The sequence below is a fragment of the Stegostoma tigrinum genome, chromosome 14, assembly GCF_030684315.1.
Source record: "Stegostoma tigrinum isolate sSteTig4 chromosome 14, sSteTig4.hap1, whole genome shotgun sequence".
Taxonomy (NCBI): Eukaryota; Metazoa; Chordata; class Chondrichthyes; order Orectolobiformes; family Stegostomatidae; genus Stegostoma; species Stegostoma tigrinum.
This window is the reverse complement of record NC_081367.1, coordinates 62,067,981-62,087,611: the sequence shown is the minus strand read 5'-3', so window position 1 is coordinate 62,087,611 and position 19,631 is coordinate 62,067,981. Positions and strand designations below refer to the sequence as shown.

General features: G+C 41.9%; 1 protein-coding gene across 1 annotated transcript; it reads left to right on the top strand.

Moving 5' to 3' along the window:
* The first annotated feature begins 246 nt into the window (after positions 1-246).
* On the top strand, positions 247-15,890 carry LOC125457794 (extracellular calcium-sensing receptor-like). Its single transcript, XM_059650907.1, has 6 exons — positions 247-281; positions 4,922-5,207; positions 9,346-10,179; positions 10,289-10,516; positions 14,617-14,740; positions 14,977-15,890. The coding sequence occupies exons 2-6, from the start codon at positions 4,956-4,958 to the stop codon at positions 15,888-15,890; spliced, it is 2,352 nt and encodes a 783-aa protein (XP_059506890.1). The 5' UTR covers positions 247-281; positions 4,922-4,955.
* The last annotated feature ends 3,741 nt before the right edge of the window (positions 15,891-19,631 follow it).

The following is a 19,631-nucleotide window of genomic DNA, read 5'->3' as shown; positions in this document are numbered from 1 at the left end:
ACCAAGCTTCTTTTTCACAGTGAGGCAGAGCTACATTCAATGCTAACAATGCACTACGTTGTATTATTATTATTATTATTATTATTATTATCATTGTTTGTTGTTGTTCTTTCTCTTCGGTTGAAAAATGAAGCAAGCTGCAAACCATGGGAGACTGATGATTTGGTTGGAATATCCAGGGAAGGCGACATAGCTATTGGTGGAATTTTTCGTGTGCACACCATTGTTGATCGTCCAGTTCTTTCCTTTCAACACCAACCAGAAGCTGGAAAGTGCAGAAAGTCAGTGAAAATTTATATTGTCCTCTAACATTTAAAACATTGCAGATTTGTGTTCAGAATGAAGGCTGTGTCTGTGCAAATAAATAGCTTTACAATATCGCACCTGCCTTTAAATAAATAGTAGAAGGCATAATAGTTGGCTACATAATGACTGAAGCATTTTTTTTTAATTTAAATTTTGATAAATATATACATTGCATATTGCTCAGAGAAAAGATTGAAGATTGTTGTAAAATGAAAAGTGATTTAATGGTAACTCAGTAAATCAACCGAACTTAAAACTGAAATAATGCAATTGTGGATGCTGGGCATCTGAATCAAAAACAGAAAAGACTGGTGCGACTTTGGCACGTCCGGCAGCACCTTTGGAGAGAATGCACATTTTACGGTTCTAGTCGGATGACTCCAGTTCTGCTGAAGAGTTCCAAGAATTAGATTGTAACTGCATTCTTCCCAGTGGATCTGCCAGACCAGCTGAATTTCACCAGCAATTCAAGATTTAGATTGAAAATTAAAGCTGATCTGTAACATATCAAGATTTTAGATCATTCAAAATCCACAGGGTTAAATACTTTTGGCCCATTAAAGCACTCTGAACCAATTGCAAGAGATGCTGCTTGGCCTGCTGTGTTCATCCAGCTTCACACTTTGTTGAATTGCAAGCATGAGTGTTTCGCTGATTGAACAATAATAGCTGACAAGTAAGACTCACAGTTATGGATTTTTTTGAAATTAAGAGACTGGGTGTTTCTTATGTGAACCAGATATGCAAGTAATATATTAAAAATTAATTTATCTTGTGAACAGTGATAATGGGAACTGCTGATGCTGTAGAATCCAAGATAACAAAGTGTGGGGCTGGATGAACACAGTAGGCCAAGCAGCATCTCAGGAGCAGAAAAGCTGACATTTCGGGCCTAGACCCTTCATCAGAGAGGGGGATGGGGTGAGGGTTCTGGGATAAATAGGGAGGGAGGGGGAGGCAGACCGAAGATGGAGAGTAAACAAGATAGGTAGAGAGGAGAGTATAGGTGAGGAGGTAGGGAGGAGATAGGTCAGTCCAGGGAAGAGGGACAGGTCAAGGAGGTGGGATGAGGTGGTAGGTAGAAAATGGAGGTGTGGCTTGAGGTGGGAGGAAGGGATGGGTGAGAGGAAGAACAGGTTAGGGAGGCAGAGACAAGCTGGGCTGGTTTTGGGATGCAGTGTGGGAAGGGGAGATTTTGAAGCTTGTGAAGTCCACATTGATACCATTGGGCTGCAGGGTTCCCAAGCAGAATATGAGTTGCTGTTCCTGCAACCTTTGGGTGGCATCATTGTGGCACTGCAAGAGGCCCATGATGGACATGTCGTCTGAGGAATGGGAGGGGGAGTTGAAATGGTTCACGACTGGGAGGTGCAGTTGTTTGTTGCGAACCGAGCGGAGGTGTTCTGCAAAGCGGTCCCCAAGCCTCTGCTTGGTTTCCCCGATGTAGAGGAAGTCACACCGGGTGCAATGGATACAATATAACACATTGGCAGATATGCAGGTGAACATCTGCTTGATATGGAAGGTCACCTTGGGGCCTGGGATGGGGGTGAGGGAGGAGGTGTGGGAGCAAGTGTAACACTTCCTGCGGTTTCAGGGGAAGGTGCCGTGTGTGGTGGGTTGGAGGGGAGTGTGGAGTGGACAAGGTAGTCGCGGAGTGAGTGGTCTCTCCAGAAGGCAGGCAAGGTTGGGGATGGAAAAATAGCTTGGGAGTTGGGTCGGATTGTAGAAGGTGGAAGTGTCGGAGGGTGATACGTTGTATTCGAAGGTTGGTGGGGTGGTATGTGAGAACAAGGGGGATCCTCTGGGGGCGGTTGTGGTGGAGGCGGAGTGTGAGGGATGTGTTGTAGGAAATGCGGGAGATGCAGTCAAGGGTGTTCTCGACCAATGCAGGGGGAAAGTTGCGGTCCTTGAAGAACACAGCCATCTGGGATGTGCGGGAGTGGAATGCCTCATCCTGGGAGCAGATGAGGCGGAGGCAGAGGAATTGGGAATAGAGGATGGAATTTTTGCAGGACTGTGGGTGGGAGGAGGTGTATTCTAGGTAGCTGTGGGAGTCAGTGGGCTTGAAATGGACATCAGTTTCTAGCTGGTTACCTGAGATGGAGACTGAGAGGTCCAGGAAAGTGAGGGACATGTTGGAGATGGCCCAGGTGAACTTGAGGTTGGGGTGGAAGGTGTTGGTAATTTGGATGAACTGTTCGAGCTCCTCTGGGGAGCAAGAGGAGGCGCCGATACAGTCATCAGTGTAATGGAGGAAGAGGTGGGGTTTGGGGCCTGTGTAGGTGTAGAAGAGGGGCTGTTCCACCTAACCTACAAAGAGGCAGGCATAGATTGGGCCCATGCAGATACACATGACCACCCACTTGGTCTGTAGAAAGTGGGAGGAATTGAAAGAGAAGTTGTTGACGGTGAGGACGTGTTCGGCTAGGCAGATGAGGGTGTCGGTGGAGGGGGATTGGTCGGACCTGTGGGGCAGGAAGAAGCAGAGGGCCTTGAGGCCATCTGCATGAGGAATACAGGTGTATAGGGACTGGACGTCCATGGTGAAAATGATGTGTCGGGAGCTGGGAATTGGAAGTCCTGGAGGAGGTGGAGGGTGTGGGTGGTGTCACGGTGTAGTCGGGGATTTCCTGGACCAAAGGGGAGAAAATGGATTCCAGATAGGTGGAGATGAGTTCGGTGGGGCAGGAACAGGCTGAGACAATGGGCGGACCAGGGCAGGCAGGTTTATGGATTTTGGGAAGGCTTGGGGACCGCTTTGCAGAACACCTCCGCTCAGTTCGCAACAAACAACTGCACCTCCCAGTCACGATTTCCACTCCCCCTCCCATTCCTTAGACGACATGTCCATCATGGGCCTCTTGCAGTGTCACAATGATGCCACCCAAAGGTTGCAGGAACAGCAACTCATATTCCACTTGGGAACCCTGCAGCCCAATGATATCAATGTGGGCTTCACAAGCTTCAAAATCTCCCCTTCCCCCACTGCATCCCAAAACCAGCCCAGTTCTTCCCCTCCCCCCACTGCATCACAAAACCAGCCCAGCTTGTCTCTGCTTCCCTAACCTGTTCTTCCTCGCACCCATCCCTTCCTCCCACCTCAAGCCGCACCTCCATTTTCTCCCTACCACCTCATCCCATCTCCTTGACCTGTCCATTTTCCCTGGACTGACCTATCCCCTCCCTACCTCCTCACCTATACTCTCCTCTCCACCTATCTTCTTTTCTCTCCATCTTCAGTCTGCCTCCCCCTCTCTCCCTATTTATTCCAGTTTCCTCTCCACATCCCCCTCTCTGATGAAGGGTCTAGGCCCGAAATGTCAGCTTTTCTGCTCCTGAGATGCTGCTTGGCCTGCTGTGTTCATCTAGCTCCACACTTTCTTATCTTATCTTGTGAACTGACTGCTCTCAAGATTTACTTGGAGTGAGAGTAATGCCCTTACAAAGAAAATACTTGCCCCCAGGCTTTCATGATTGTTAACTGTCTGTATACTTGGGAAACTTTGTACATTTAGTCAAATGATACCTCAGGTTGAATGCTACAAGGTTTTTGTGGTTGTTACGGTTTATTGATATTGCTTATTGTTGTAATGAAGGTACACATTTAACATCAGAACAAAACCCTATCTGCCTGGTGACAGCCATGCACTGCAGCAGCAATGTTAACTGGAGTAAAAATTACTGGAGAAAGTGAGGCCAAAAGACCGTACATGTGAAATGGTCATGGGTTGAAAGATTAAAAGGTCTTGGCTGTGCCAAATCATCTTGGAGTTTCTAGAGATATTAAACTAGTTGGAGCTGAATTCGAGGAGCAAATGTCAATTACATATTTTCTCTGTGAACTGCTTCAAAAATATTTTATTGTCCAATTACAGATTCATAGATCCCCTACATTGTGGAAAGAGGCCATACAGCCCATCCAGTCCACACCAACCCTTCAAAGAGCAGCCCAACCAAACCTACTCCCCTACTCTACAACACTGCATTTCTAATATCTAACCTGCCTTGCCGACACATCGCTGGGCACCACGGGCAATTTACCATTGTTAATCCACTGAAGCTACACAACTGTGGACAGTGGGAGGAAGCAGGATCATCCAGAAGAAGCCCGTATACACATGGGGAAATGTGCAAACTCCACACAGACTGCCACCCAACAGTGGAATCGTACAAGTTGCTCTCATCCTGTGAGGCAGCAGAGCTAATGGCAATGATGACATAATACTATATCCTTTCTGCTCTTTACAGACTGTCAAAAAAAGGAATAGCCAACTTACCGAGTTGATTGGTGAATCAATCATCATGACACATGTATGTGAAAATTTGTAAGAATACATTGCTTTTAAAAACTGGTGCATGAGTAAGCAATGGCATATTTATTGAGTAATTGATTGGAGTGCACTTTCAGGGCCATTTGACGAAACATTCAATGAAGAAGTAAAGTCCTGAATGAAATGTTTATAAATAATACTCCTCTCATTGTGCATGAACATTCTGAATGCTTTATTTCTCGTATTTGACAACAATGATAATATTATCAAGCCTGTGAAATTATTTATCAGATATATCTTGCTATTTTTTTCCCTCATACAATTGTTTTTACTTTCTACAGCTTTTGGGTCAGAGGTTTCCGTTTTGTGCTGACAATGATTTTTGCCATTGAAGAAATCAACAAGAACCCAAGTCTGCTTCCTAATGTTACTCTGGGTTATCGGATATATGACACTTGCACCATGCTGCCTTTGACACTGAAAGCAAGCTTTGAATTTCTAAACAGCGGTGAATACATGACCTCCAATTGCCGAAGGTCCTCTACAGTATCTGCTGTTGTTGGTGAATCTGGATCCTCGCAGTCTATAGCAATGTCCACCCTAATCAGTCCGTTCAGCATTCCCATAGTAAGATATATATTGGTCAATTTTCTGTTTTGTTGTGTTTTGGTTTCTGATCTGCAGCATCTGCAATTCTTCGTTACATTTTATTTTAGGAGCAGATAGACAGGAGTGGGTATGTGCACACACTGAAGGTGGCAAAACAGGTGGAGACAGCACAAGAGATAACATAGTGTGGAGCTGGATGAACATAGCAGGCCAAGCAGCATCATCTTAGGAGCTCAAAAGATGACATTTTTGGCCTAGACCCTTCATCAGAAATCGGGGAGGGGGAGAGGGTTCTGAAATAAATAAGGAGAGAGGGTGAGGCAGATCGAAGATGGATAAAGGAGAAGATAGGTGGAGAGGGGACAGTCAAGTTGAAGAGGCGGGGATGGACCCAGTAGAGGTGACTGTAGGTGGGGATGTAGGGAGGGCATATGTCAGTCCAAGGTGGGTGGACAGGTAAAGGGGGCTGGATTAGGTTAATCAGAAGGAAATGGGGGTGCAGCTCAAAGTGGGAGGAGGGGATAGGTGAGAGGAAGAACAGGTTAGGGAGGCGGGGATGAACCAGGCATGTTTTGGGATGCTGTGGGGGGAGGAGAGACTTTGAAGCTTGTGAAATCCATATTGATACAATTGGGCTGTAGTGCTCCCAAGCTGAATGTGAGTTGCTGTTCCTGAAACCTTCAGGCGGCATCATTGTGGCACTACAGGAGGCCCAGGATGGACATTTTGTCTAAGAAATGGGAGGGTGTATTGAAATGGTTTGCATGTGGGATGTGCAGTTGTTTATTGCGAACTGAGTGTAGATGTTCTGCAATGCAGTCCCCAAGCCTCCAAGATAATGGGAACTGCAGATGCTGGAGAATCCAGGATAATAAAGTGTGAAGCTGGATGAACACAGCAGGCCAAGCAGCATCTCAGGAGCACAAAAGCTGACATTTCAGGCCTAGACTCTTCATCAGAGAGGGGGATGGGGTGAGGGTTCTGGAATAAATAGGGAGAGAGGGGGAGGCGGACCGAAGATGGAGAGAAAAGAAGATAACCTATCTTCTTTTCTCTCCATCTTCGGTCCGCCTCCCCCTCTCCCCCTATTTATTCCAGAACCCTCACCCCATCCCCCTCTCTGATGAAGAGTCTAGGCCTGAAATGTCAGCTTTTGTGCTCCTGAGATGCTGCTTGGCCTGCTGTGTTCATCCAGCTTCACACTTTATTATAGTCCCCAAACATCCGCTTGGTTTCCCCAATGTAGAGGAGGCCACAGCGGGAACAGCAGATGCAGTATACCACAATGGCAGGTGTGCGGGTGAACATCTGTTTGATGTGGAAATTCTTCTTGGGGCCTTGGATGGGGGTGAGGGAGGAAGTATGGGGGCAAATATACCACTTCCTGTGGTTGCAGGGTAAAGTGCTGGGTGTGATGGGGCTGGAGGGGAGAGTGGAGTGGACCAGGCAGTCACGGAGAGAGTGGTCCTTCTGGAAAGCAGACAAGTGTGGGGAGGGAAATTTGTCTTTGGTGGTTAGGGCAGATTGCAGATGGCAGAAGTATCGGAGGATGATGCTTTGGATCCAGAGGTTGGTGGCATGGGAGGTGAGGACGAGGGGGATTAATTTGGTGGTTATTGTGGGGACGGGGAATGAGGGATGAGTTGCTGGCAATGTGGGAGACACAGTCGAGGGCGTTCTCGACCACTGTGGGGGCGGGAGAGCGTGGGGTTAGTTGCGATCCTTGAAAAATGACTACATCTGAGATGTACAGTAGCGGAATGCCTCATCCTGGGAGCTGATGCGGCAGAGGCGAAGCAATTGGGAATAGGGGATGGCATTTTTGCAGGAAGGTCAGTGGGAGGAGGTGTATTCTAAGTAGATGTCGGAGTCGATGGGCTTGAACTGGATATCAGTTTCTAGGTGGTTGCCTGAGATGGAGACAGAAAGGCCTAAGAAGGTGAGGGAGGTGTTAGTGATAGTCCAAATGAACTTGTGGTTGGGGTGAAAGTCGTTGGTGAAGTGGATTAACTGTTCGAGCTCCTCATGGGAGCACAAGGTGGCGCCAGTACAGCCATCAGTGTAATGGAGGAAAAGCTGGGGCTTAGGGCCAGTGTAGGTTTGGAACAAGGATTGTTCCACGTAACCTACAGAGAGGCAGGCATAGCTTGGGCCCATGTTAATAAAGTATGCTGTGTTCTTAGCTGTATTAATTGGGATACAGAGTACATCAGCAAGGGGATGGTATTAAATTTGTAAAAGACACATGTTAGATGAGGTATTGTGTACAGTGCTGGGCATAATTTTTTTGGGAAATATATGAAAAGGCCAGAAGTCACACATCACCTGGTTATACTCCAGTTGCTTTATTAGAAATCACAAGCTTTCAGAGCACCACTCCTTCATTAAGTGGAAGGATTAGGAATTAGTAACTTTAGTTAAGGAGTTAAATTGAACAGGTTGGGAATTTTTCATTAGATAGAGAAAGGCTGAGAGGAGAGTGCAGCATGGTTTTCAAAGTTATGAGTGGACTGGATAGTTGAGATAGGGAGAAACTGTTCGTTAAAGAGAAAAAAAAATAATAACGTATCGTACAGAGATGGTAGGAACTGCCGATGCTGGAGAATCAGAGATAACACGATGTGAAGCTAGATGAACACAACAGGTCAAGCAGCATCAGAGGGGCGGGAAAGTTTTGACATTTCTGTTTGAGACCTTCCTTCAGAAATGGCATCCTTAGAAGAGGTTTCGCGGTGGGCTTAGAATTGTTACAGAGATAGTAGGAACTGCCGATGCTGGAGAATTTGAGATAACAGGGTGTGAAGCTGGATGATCACAGCAGGTCAAGCAGCATCAGAAGAGCAAAAAGTTTGACATTTTGGGTCGAAACCCTTCTTCAGGTTGAGACCCTTCTTCAGAAAACTGAAGAAGGGTCTCAACCCGAAACGTCAAACTTTCTTGCTCCTCTGATACTTCTTGGCCTGCTTTGATAAGAAGAAATCATAGATTGATAGGGTGATGATACTATGGTTTTAAGTAGGGTATTTTGATGTTTTTGGGTTTGAAGAGAAGTTTTAAGACAGAGATGCAGATCTGAATCCAATAAAACTAACATCGCTGGAGGTCTTGTTTTTGCTAAAAAAAAAATTAAAGTTGGAACAATAGAAGTCACTTGAATTGGTGGAGACAAGCTCCTACAGAACCAGGATTTTTAGCTTTAGCTTTCCTTAACAGTTACTGAAGTCTCTTGACGCTTGTTTTGGAAACTGCAGCACATCATTCCTTGCCACTCTTCCTTTTGGAGTTTCCTCTAGAATTTTTTCCTCCTACAAGAATTTGCTGCAAGATAATCTTTACTGAAATTAAATTTGCTGATGAGATGTTTACAGGATGTTAGTACATTGGAACAGTTCCTGTTTAGAGGTTAAGTAATGTATTATTCTGTTAAGTTTTCCATTAAAATTGGTATTGCCAATTACTTCCTTTTTTGTTGGATTTTAACTATAGTGTATGGATAAAATATGTTTTGCTTCAAGTTGGGTAGATTTACCAATTGAATTGCATCCACACAACAACACCTGGCATAGATAATAAAATGTGGGGCTGGATGAAAACCGCAGGCCAAGCAGCATCTCAGGAGCACAAAAGCTGACGTTTCAGGCCTAGTCCCTTGAAGGGACTAGGCCTGAAACGTCAGCTTTTGTGCTCCTGAGATGCTGCTTGGCCTGCTGTGTTCATCCAGCCTCACATTTTATTATCTTGGAATTCTCCAGCATCTGCAGTTCCCATTATCTCTGATACGATTTCAACAACACCTGGTACTTACTTTTAACAGTATGTTCGTGTCTAAGGTCTAAAGGCAAGGATGATGTGAGAAAAATATTTGTTGCACGGAGAGTACAAAGGATAGGAGTTCACAGCCTGGAGGAGCTAGATTTAATTGAGGCATTCAAGAGGATATTCCATGAATATTTGCATGTGAATAAAGGTATTGGCTAAAAACAGCAGATTGACATTAAGTAATGACACTCATTTTATAAGGTAACATCAACAGAATGGGTTGAATGGTCTCCAGCTTTGCCACAATTATCTAAATCATTTACAGGCTTATTATTTAAAATGATATTCGAGAGTCCACATGGAAAATGTAATATACTTGAATTTTCATTTCCCATAGGTGAGTTATTTTGCCACCTGTGCATGCCTGAGTAACAAGAAGGAATATCCATCTTTTTTCAGAACGATACCAAGTGACAAATTTCAGGCAAGAGCCTTAGCCCATCTGGTAAAGCACTTTGGTTGGACGTGGATCGGGACAATTAGGAATGATGATGATTATGGAAACTTTGGGATGCAAGCTTTCACCGAAACTGTCCAACAATTGGGTGTTTGCATTGCTTTCTCTGAGTCTATTCACAGAAGCTACCACAGAGACAAGCTACTTCGAATCATAGATACTGTACGGAAATCTTCAACCAAAGTTGTTTTGGCATTCGTTGCTATTTCAGAAATGAGGATTTTGATAAATGAATTTGCACAACAGAATGTGACTGGTATACAATGGATAGGAACTGAGGCTTGGGTATCATCACAGTTTCTACCCCAGGAAAAAAGCAGGCGGCTTGTGTCAGGCACGATTGGTATTGCAATTCGTCAGGTAGATATACCAGGACTGAGAGAATTTCTCATGGATGTCCGTCCTTCAATGTTTCCAGGCAACCATTTAGTGAAAGAGTTTTGGGAATCAACCTTTGGCTGTGCACTGAAGGGGACAGATAGCAGAACAGATGATGTTCCCTCCACTATGTTGAAAGAATGTACCGGAAAAGAGAGTTTGCGGATGATACACAATGAACTTACTGATGTCTCACTCTACCGAGTTACTTACAATGTATATAAAGCTACATATGCGATAGCCCATGCTCTTCATGACATGCTCTTGTGTAAAAGTGGCAAAAATCCATTTCTTCACAACAGTTGTGCAAATATCTCAAGTTTTCAACCCTTGCAGGTAATAGGTAATTATTGTTTACAGCTGCAGCCAGATTTCAGACATTATTAAACATTTCAAGTTTCCTTCCAAAAAAACTAACCTCAAAATTCTTTGCTCCTTTTTAAAGTTGCTGCATTATATGAAAGCAGTTAATTTCACGACAAAGCTCGGTGAAAATGTATATTTTGATGATAATGGAGACCCAGTGGCCATGTATGATATTGTAAACTGGCAACCCAATGCGGCTGATGGTGTGGACATTGTCAGTGTTGGAGTCTTTGATGGATCAGCCCCTCCAGGACAAGAAATTGTCATTAAGGATGAAGCAATTTTATGGAATGGAGATCAGATCATGGTAGGATCATTAAAAACACATTTTACCTGACATTGTGTGGACGTAAAATGTCATGCACACATCATCCTGAGTGCAATTGTTTGAAATTCAATAATCAACAAATATGTTTGAGTACAGAGCTTGCTTTGGCATACTAACTTATTTTAATGAGGATAACATATGTAAAAACATTCAAAGGATGTTCTTGGATGGTTATGTTTAGAGGTTGCACGATTGACTACTTGTCATTGTGAGTCACGTCATAGAGTTTAAGTGCAGAAAAGTTATGCTAGAACTGCATAAAAAGCTGGTTAGATGTTATTAGACGGTCAGGCTTAGATGTTGTACCATGTGCTACTTACGTTTGTGAGACATGTCCTAGAGTTTAAGTGCAGAGAAGTTATGCTGCAACCCTATAAAATGCTGGTTAGGTTATAGTTAAAGCCTTGCTCCTGAATCCACATTATAGTTGGAATGTGACTGCACTGGGAAGGGTGCAAAGAGATTGATTTGGACATTGTCTAGGTTGGTAAGCTTTAGTTCTGAAGAGAGATTACACATACTGTGATTGTTTTCATTAGAACAGGGAAGAATGAAGGGATATGTGATTGAGATGTATAAGATTATAGGGGTCCTATGCAAATTAGACAGGAAATAATCATCCCCATTGGAAGAGGGATCAATGACTATGGGATGTAGATTTAAGGCCAAGGCAGGAGGTTTAGAGGGGGTGCAAGAACTTTTGTGCAGTTTATATTGACCTTACACGGAATGCCGTCAAGATTCACAAAAACTTTACTGGAGCTACATGATTAGATTATGAAAATACATTGTTTAAACTGTGATCAGAAATAACGGGAACTGCAGATGCTGGAGAATCCAAGATAACAAAGTGTGAAGCTGGATGAACCCAGCAGGCCAAGCAGCATCTCAGGAGCACAAAAGCTGACATTTCAGGCCTAGACCCTTCATCAGAGAAATGCCTCTAATGAAGGGTCTGGGCCCAAAATATCTGCTTTTGTGCTCTTGAGATGCTGCTTGGCCTGCTGTGTTCGTCCATCTTCACACATTGTTTAAACTATGTTTACATTTGCTATCATACAGAAGGGTTAGATACATTTGCATAAAGTATTTTAGGATTTATAAAATAATTGTGATGGTACCAAGTGAAAAATTGTCTGCTGATTGGCAGGGAAGGAACTTAAACCCCATTACTGAGTAAGCACAAGCATAAAAATGTGCAGTTAGAAATGATGGTCAATAATTTCTGAGGACATCTACCACAATGTACATTCTCACCAAAGCAGTTCAGCTGAGCAAGCTTGCAAGTCTGTTTTCAAACCCTATCAACTCATTTCTCCACAGAAATATTGTGTTGGTGGGAATCTGGAACTCGCAGCCTGGAAGGGTAGTAGAGGTTTGGACAGAGGCAGCCGCCTTTATAACATTTAAGAAGTGTCCACTTGTGCATTTATGGTGCCAATGCATACATAGCTATAGGTGAAGTGCTGGAAAATGTCATTGGAACAGTTATGTAGCTATTTTTGACCAGTGAATATTTGATGGGCCAAATGGCCTTTTCCCTGTATTATAGATCTCTATGGTTCTATGTTCAATTTCTCAGACTGTTAAGTTTTATAGAAGTTAACTTTATCGTGTAGGTCAAGTTATAATTCCTCACCACACATGTTCAAGTTTTTGTCATCTTCTGATTTTCCTGCAACATTGATAACATGATAATTCCTTATCTCAGGTGTTCAGGTTTTTCTCACCTTCTGATTAGCCTGCAACATTTGTGAACTAAATATTTTCTTCATAATGCATAATGAATAATGATATCTCTCTGCATTGACACCACATTGATGTAAACCAATCAGTCAGTCAGTCAAATTACTGTGGTTTCAACGTTGCTGTTTGTGAACTGAGAGGTGGTTGGAGATGCCACATAAATCAACAGTTTTCCAACCAACATTTGTTGCAAAAGCCAAAACAGCAGAGGCTAACCTCAAAAATAACATTTATATGGTCAAAGTGATTAGTGGGTTGCTTTGATTTTATTTTAGAAATGCACCAAGGAATTGTGTTTCCTGAAAGCAACGCAATTGTTCACCAATTGTTGATTGATTCTTTTGAATTGAATCAATAAACCTTTGCATCCACATTAAATGATGTTCTTTTCTTTTCCAAGTTTCTGCACATGCTCTGATTTCTGGGCACCTTCCAGTTACTCCACCTTTACTTTTACAAATGTCCTAATCCCACATTTTAAAAAAAAGGCAAGAGTGGAATTTCTCTTTCTGTCTTTCTTGCAACCTAATCTGTTTAGTTTTCTTGAAAGTTAGAATGGAGGAGCAGAAGTGGAAGACTTTAGGATTACAAAAAATAATCATAGACTGATTAAATGCAATTCAACATCGTTCAATTTAAACCCATGAATGAGTAGTTCTGTGGTGCAGTGATTGTGTTCCTAATTCCCAGCCAGAAGGCCTTTGTTCAAGTCTTACCTATTTCAGAGTTGTCCCATAACATCTCTACACAGGTTGATTAACAATACCTAAACAAATGAATGTAATGTTGAATCAACACCAACTGTTCAAAAACTTTTTTAAAAATTGTGAACAGTCTAACAAATGCCATTTTATAAAGATATAAAAGCAAGATAACCCACCAGAATAACACACTGAAACTATAATATCAGGCAACTGTGCAACTGGAACTAGAATGTTTTGAACAGAATATAACATAACATGAAACTAGAGAAGAAGATTTTGAAGGAGCATTTGATTTGATTAAAATGTTCATTCCCCTCTCGACTAATGTTTCTGGGCATACTATCTGGACCAATTTGTACACTTACTTGAGATTTACAACAACTGCAGCATTATGTATTAATTTCCATTACTGTTCCCATCAATCAGTTGGTAAATATCATATTTCGGTGGAGAAATGAGTTGATAGGGTTCGAAAACAGACTTGCAAGCTTGCTCAGCTGAACTGCTTTGGTGAGAATGTACATTGTGGTAGATGTCCTCAGAAATTATTGACCAATTATATGGCCATCATTTCTAACTGCACATTTTTATGCTTGTGCTTACTCAGTAATGGGGTTTAAGTTCCTTCCCTGCCAATCAGCAGACAATTTTTCACTTGGTACCATCATTTATTGATTTTATAAATCCTAAAATACTTTATGCAAATTTATCTAACCCTTCTGTATGACAGTAAATGTAAACGTAGTTTAAACAATGTGTGAAGATGGATGAACACAGCAGGCCAAGCAGCATCTCAGGAGCACAAAAGCAGATATTTTGGGCCCAGACCCTTCATCAGAGGATCTCTCTGATGAAGGGTCTAGGCCTGAAATGTCAGCTTTTGTGCTCCTGAGATGCTGCTTGGCCTGCTGTGCTCATCCAGCTTCATACTTTGTTACCTTGGATTCTTCAGCATCTGCAGTTCCCGTTATCTCTGATCATAGTTTAAACAATGTATTTTCATAATCTAATCATGCAGCTCCAGTAAAGTTTTTGTGAATCTTGACGGCATTCCGTGTAAGGTCAATATAAGCTGCACTAGTTGCTGCAACCAATTTTGCAAGGCACGTGAGATACTGGCTGTCAATATACTTTCATAACTGTTGGAAATTTTCTCTCCAATGTATTGTAAATTTACACTTAAAAAGATGAAAATGTCATTGACCTTTTTGATTAGTTATAACAACCATTACTATTTCAAACAATTTAATTAGGATTGGTCAACAAAATTTAGCCTTTGCAAATATCCAATGGTTCTCCAATATCAAATCAAATCTGCCAAAATATTCAGCTGTTCAATATTTCAGTACACAGACTTGGGAAGAGGAGTAAACCATTCAGCCCTTGTTGCACCAGTTACTGAGATATGTAGTCTATCTTCATATAACAATCTTTGGTCCATCTCCCTCTGTAACTTTGTTCAACAAATATTGATCTATCTCAATTTTAAAATGTATAGTTTCTTTAAAATGTTACCATCAGAAACGTTAAAGAATCTCCAATGTCCTGCTTTCCCCATTTCATTAAAGAGTGGAATGCTGATTATAACACAGCAAATAAAGGATTTCACTTTTTCTTCTTGATAATTAGGTTCCAAGAGCAATTTGCTCGGAAAGCTGCCCCATTGGGACAAGAAAAGCAACAAGAAAAGGTCAACCCCTTTGCTGCTTTGACTGCATAAAATGCACTGAAGGTGAAATTAGCAACGTCACTGGTAAGGAGCAACAAGAAAGAGTTATTGTTTTAATTGCTCATGAAGACAGGATTTCAGTTTTTTAACAATCCTTTGTGGTTTTCCATAAATCACAATCCGCAGAACATTTCATTATAAAAGATAAACAGAACATGGGGAAATCTTTATGACAGAAGTGTAGAGAATTGAATTATTTAGTACAAACACAGCAGTGCTCTTTTTGATTTTCCTTTTTTTTTCTCTTTCCTTCTGTTAAGATTCACCAGATTGCATTAAATGTCCACGGGAATATCGTTCGAACTGGAGACGAGACGAATGCGTCTTAAAGAACATTGAGTTTCTTTCTTTTGGTGAAATGATGGGGATTATTTTTGTAACTCTAGCACTTCTTGGAGTTTCCATCACAATCGGCATATTTGCTTTGTTTTATGTTCACAAAAATACTCCAATTGTCAAAGCCAACAACTCCGAGTTGAGCTTTTTGCTTCTTTGTGCATTGACTCTGTGTTTTCTGTGTTCAATGACGTTCCTTGGAGAACCTTCCAGCTGGTCTTGTATATTGCGTCACACAGCATTTGGTGTCATTTTTGTTCTTTGCATTTCGTGTGTTTTGAGTAAAACAGTTGTTGTGGTCATTGCATTTAAAGCTGTGCTTCCTGGCAATAACATGATGAGGTGTTTTGGACCTACACAACAGCGCCTATCTGTGTGCTTCCTTACACTGATGCAATGCCTAATATGCTTAGTATGGCTAAGAACATCACCTCCTTATCCTTTCAAGAACAGCGACTATTTCAGTGAAATAATTGTTTTTGAATGCAATGTAGGTTCGTCAATAGCCTTTTATTGTGTACTGGGTTATATTGGTTTTCTGTCTTGTGTGTGTTTTGTGGTCGCGTTTCTAGCTCGACAACTTCCAAACAATTTCAATGAAGCTAAACACATCACTTTCAGTATGCTTATCTTCTGTGCTGTGTGGATAACTTTTATTCCAGCATATATCAGCTCCCCTGGCAAATATGCTGTAGCTGTGGAAGTCTTTGCGATTTTAGCGTCCAGCTTTGGACTAGTTTTCTGTATTTTTGCTCCCAAATGTTACGTTATCCTGTTGAGAAAAGACAGGAATACAAAAAAGAATATGATGGATAAATTGGCTTCCAATGGCCTATAGTTATTCTGCAAAGATTTTGTAATGTTCCTTAGATAAACGATACTCATTCACTTAAGGAAATATTATTATCTTGATTTTACTTATAGTTTTAAACTTGAAAAGGAGAAATATAAGTATTGTAAACTGTGGAAATTTTGTTTTGTATCAATAAAAACAAATGTTGTAAAGTTATTCCTGCATGTATTTGAACCCAATAAGCCATTTATTTGTAGGAAACGGTTGCGTTCATGGTAGGAATGAGCTTAGAGTATGTTGCTGAGGTGGAACATTGGGAACTCAGATACAATTGAGATCAACAGCTATTTCAGAAGCAAGCAGAGAGTGAAATTGCTTCTTTTACATCAAACATACTGGACTGCAAGTTAATATATATCTGTAAAATTTAGAATGGCTACAAAGCTGATGAAACCACTTTTGAATGTAGAGGGGCATGTGTTGGACTGGGATGTACAAAATCAGAAGTCACACAACACCAGGTTAGAATCCAACATGTTTCTTTGGATTCATGCAAGCTTTCAGAGCACAGCCCCTTCATCTGGTGCAGGGAAAAAGCAAGGCATCTGAGCAGAGATTATCAACAGAGAGTTCAAAGGCAGAGAGATGAAAATTGGTGTGAGTAGAGTGTTGTATGATAAGCCTCTGCAGGTGCCAAGTGTGTTAGATAGTGTGTAAAGTGTTCAGGAATTCATTATCAGTGTCCTGCTGCCATGGAAATCAGGCAGAACCAGAGAAATATATAAAAGGTGACATCTCAGGTCAGCCACTGAATTGAGTCATTGATCAGAATTGTCTCCGAGTTTTAACTTCAAGTCACACTGGTTTTATTCTGAAATCTATAATTTATAAGATGCCACACTGACTGTCACTACAAATTAGGTGCTTTTTCAAAAAAAAACAAAAATATCTGCAAATAAACAAACTTCTCAGATGAAATTATTTACCCCTTAGATTTATGTGTGTATGTGGTGTTGCGGGGCGGGGGGGGGGGTTGGTGAGCGTGTGCAGTGTGGGGAGAGACAGAGAGAGAGATTGTTTATATGTGCTTGTGTGAGAGAGAGATTGTGTGATTCACCTCACAGGTTTATGAGTATGTGTGTGTGCACTTCAAAGAGAGTGTGTGTGAATGTGAGAGAGTACATATATTGATAGAGAGTGTGTGTGAGCATGCAGGTGCCTGTGAGGCAGACAGAGAGAGAGAGAGAGATTGTGATTGTGTGAGAGAGAGACAGAGACAGAGACACTGTGTGTGTGTAACTATGTGTGCGAGAGAATGTAAAAAGTAATTCAAAACTGTACAAACTAATTAACATAGATAAATCATGACAATTTGTCAAGGCAATGCTGTCAAAACAGAAAAGTAACTTAGATGTTCCAGGTAAAGAACAATGTGGTGAGGCCACCTGTAGCGTGACATGAAAGCAAGATTACAGTTGAGGACATTTCATAGAATCCCTACAGTATGGAAACGGGCCATTCAGCCCAACAAGTCCGTACCGCCCCTCCACAGGGCACCCACCCTGACTCATTGCTCTACCCTTGAGTTTCCCCATGTCTAACCCAAACATCCCTGGACACTACGGGCAATTTAGCATGGCCAATCCACAGCCTGTACATCTTTGGACTGTGGGAGGAAGCCCATGCGGGACAGGGAGAATGTACAAACTCCACACAGATAATCGCCCAAGGGTAGAATTGTACCCTGGCCCCTGGCACTATGAGGGAGTAGTGCTAAACACTGAGCCACCATGCCATGTACAAAATGTGGCTGTCAGTCTCTGTTCAGCAATTCTGCGTTGTTGGGCATCTTGAAGTCTGCCTTGGAGGGCAGTTTCCTGAAGAAGGAGGCAGGATGCCTTTAGCCGCTGGGGGAGATAAAGAGAGAGAGAGAGAGAGTGTGTGTGTGTGTGTGTGTGTGTGTGTGTGTGTGTGTGTGTGTGTGTGTGTGTGTGTGTGTGTGTGTGTGTGAGAGAGAGAGATAGTATGTGAAAAAGCTGCGTGAGTATGAGGGTGTGTATGTAAGAGAGTGTGTGAGAGAGTATGTGTGTGCGTGTGTATATGTGAGAGTATGAGAATGTGAGAGAATGTAATAAATAATTCAAAACTGTACAAACTAATCAAGGTGGACAGATCATAACAATTTATCGATGAGATGCTGTCAAAGCAGGAAAGTAAATAAGATTTTACCGTAACAGAACAGTGTAGTGAGCTCACCTGCAGTGCGACATGAACCCAAGATCACCACTCAGAATGTTTCATGTGTACAAAAATTGGCTATCAGTCCCTGCTTGACAATTCTGCATTGTTGTGTATCTCGGGGTCCGCCTTGGGAGAAGCTCACCTGAAGATCAGAGGCAGAATGCCCTTGAGAGCTGAAATATTTCTCGACTGGAAGGGAACACTGTTGCTCACACTCACACACACACACACACACACACACACACACACACACACACACACACACACACACACACACACACACATATTGAGTAAATAATTTCATCCACGATGTTTGTTTACACATTCTACTTTTTTTGAAACAAACATTTGTAGTCACAGTCAGTCATTATGATATGTTATAATTTCCAGCTTTCAGAAGAAAACCAGCCTGATTCAAGGTTAAAACTTTGAGGCAAATTCTGATCAAAGCCTCACTCCTACAATTCAGTGGCTGATCTGAGATGTCACCTGTTGTATATTCCTGTGGTTCTGCCTGGTTTTCATGACAGCAGAGCACTGACATTGAATTCCTAACCACTTTACACACACTCTGCTCCACTTGGTACCTGCAGAGATTTGTCATCTGACACTCTACTCACACCGATTTTATGATTGTTACATCTCTCTGTCGATTAGCTCTGTGTCTGAGTGCTCTGCTCTCTCACTGCACCAGTTGAAGTAGCTGCTCTGAAAGCTTGCATAATTCCAAATAAATCTATTGATCTATGGCCTGGTGTCATGTGACTTCTGGCTTTGGCCACTTTTGAATAAGTACGTTTACTTCCATTTCATTCCTTCTTGGAAGCTGTTTTTGCCACAAAACATTTACTAATGTCCAATTGAAAAACAGGATACATCTTGAAATTGTATTTTTTTGTTAAAATTGATTTTTTAATTCACATCATCAAAGTTGTTTGTAGCGCTGGAATGACCTTATGGGAGAGATTTGATTGCACTGAAGAGGGTACAAAGGAAATTCATCACGATATTAGAAATAAAATCTGAAATTGCTGGAAAAACTCAGTAGGTTTGCCAGTTGCCTTTTCATAGCTACAATCAGTTCTGAAAGAGGGGTCACTGTTCTTGAAACGTTAACTCTGTTTTCTCTCCACAGATGCTGCAGACCTGCTGAGTTTTTCCAGCAATTTCTGTTTTCATTTCTGAATTGCAGCATCAGCAGTTCTTTGACTTTCATAGCAGGATGTTGCCTGGCTGGAGAGTTATATTTATGAAGAGAGATTGGATTGACTGAAGTTTTTCTTCCCTTGTAGCAATGGGGACTAGGCGGTGTGCATGAAAGAGATAATTATGTAAGGGTAAACAGGAAGAAACACTTGCTGTTATGGAAAGATTAATGTTTGAGGCATTGATTAAAGTAAGGGCTAATAGGTTTAGTAGAGATGTAAGGAAGGAAATCTTTTCACCCAAAGAATGGTGGAATCCGGAATTCACTACATGCAAGGGCAACAGTGGTAGGAACTTTCAAAACATTTACAAAGTATCCAGATGTGCACTTGTGATGCC

Coding starts and splice junctions, on each gene's coding strand:
- LOC125457794 (XM_059650907.1), top strand. CDS start 4,956: ATGATTTTTGCCATTGAAGAAATCAACAAGAACCCAAGTCTGCTTCCT. Junction 5,208..9,345: donor GTCCGTTCAGCATTCCCATA/GTAAGATATATA, acceptor CATTTCCCATAG/GTGAGTTATTTTGCCACCTG. Junction 10,180..10,288: donor CAAGTTTTCAACCCTTGCAG/GTAATAGGTAAT, acceptor TCCTTTTTAAAG/TTGCTGCATTATATGAAAGC.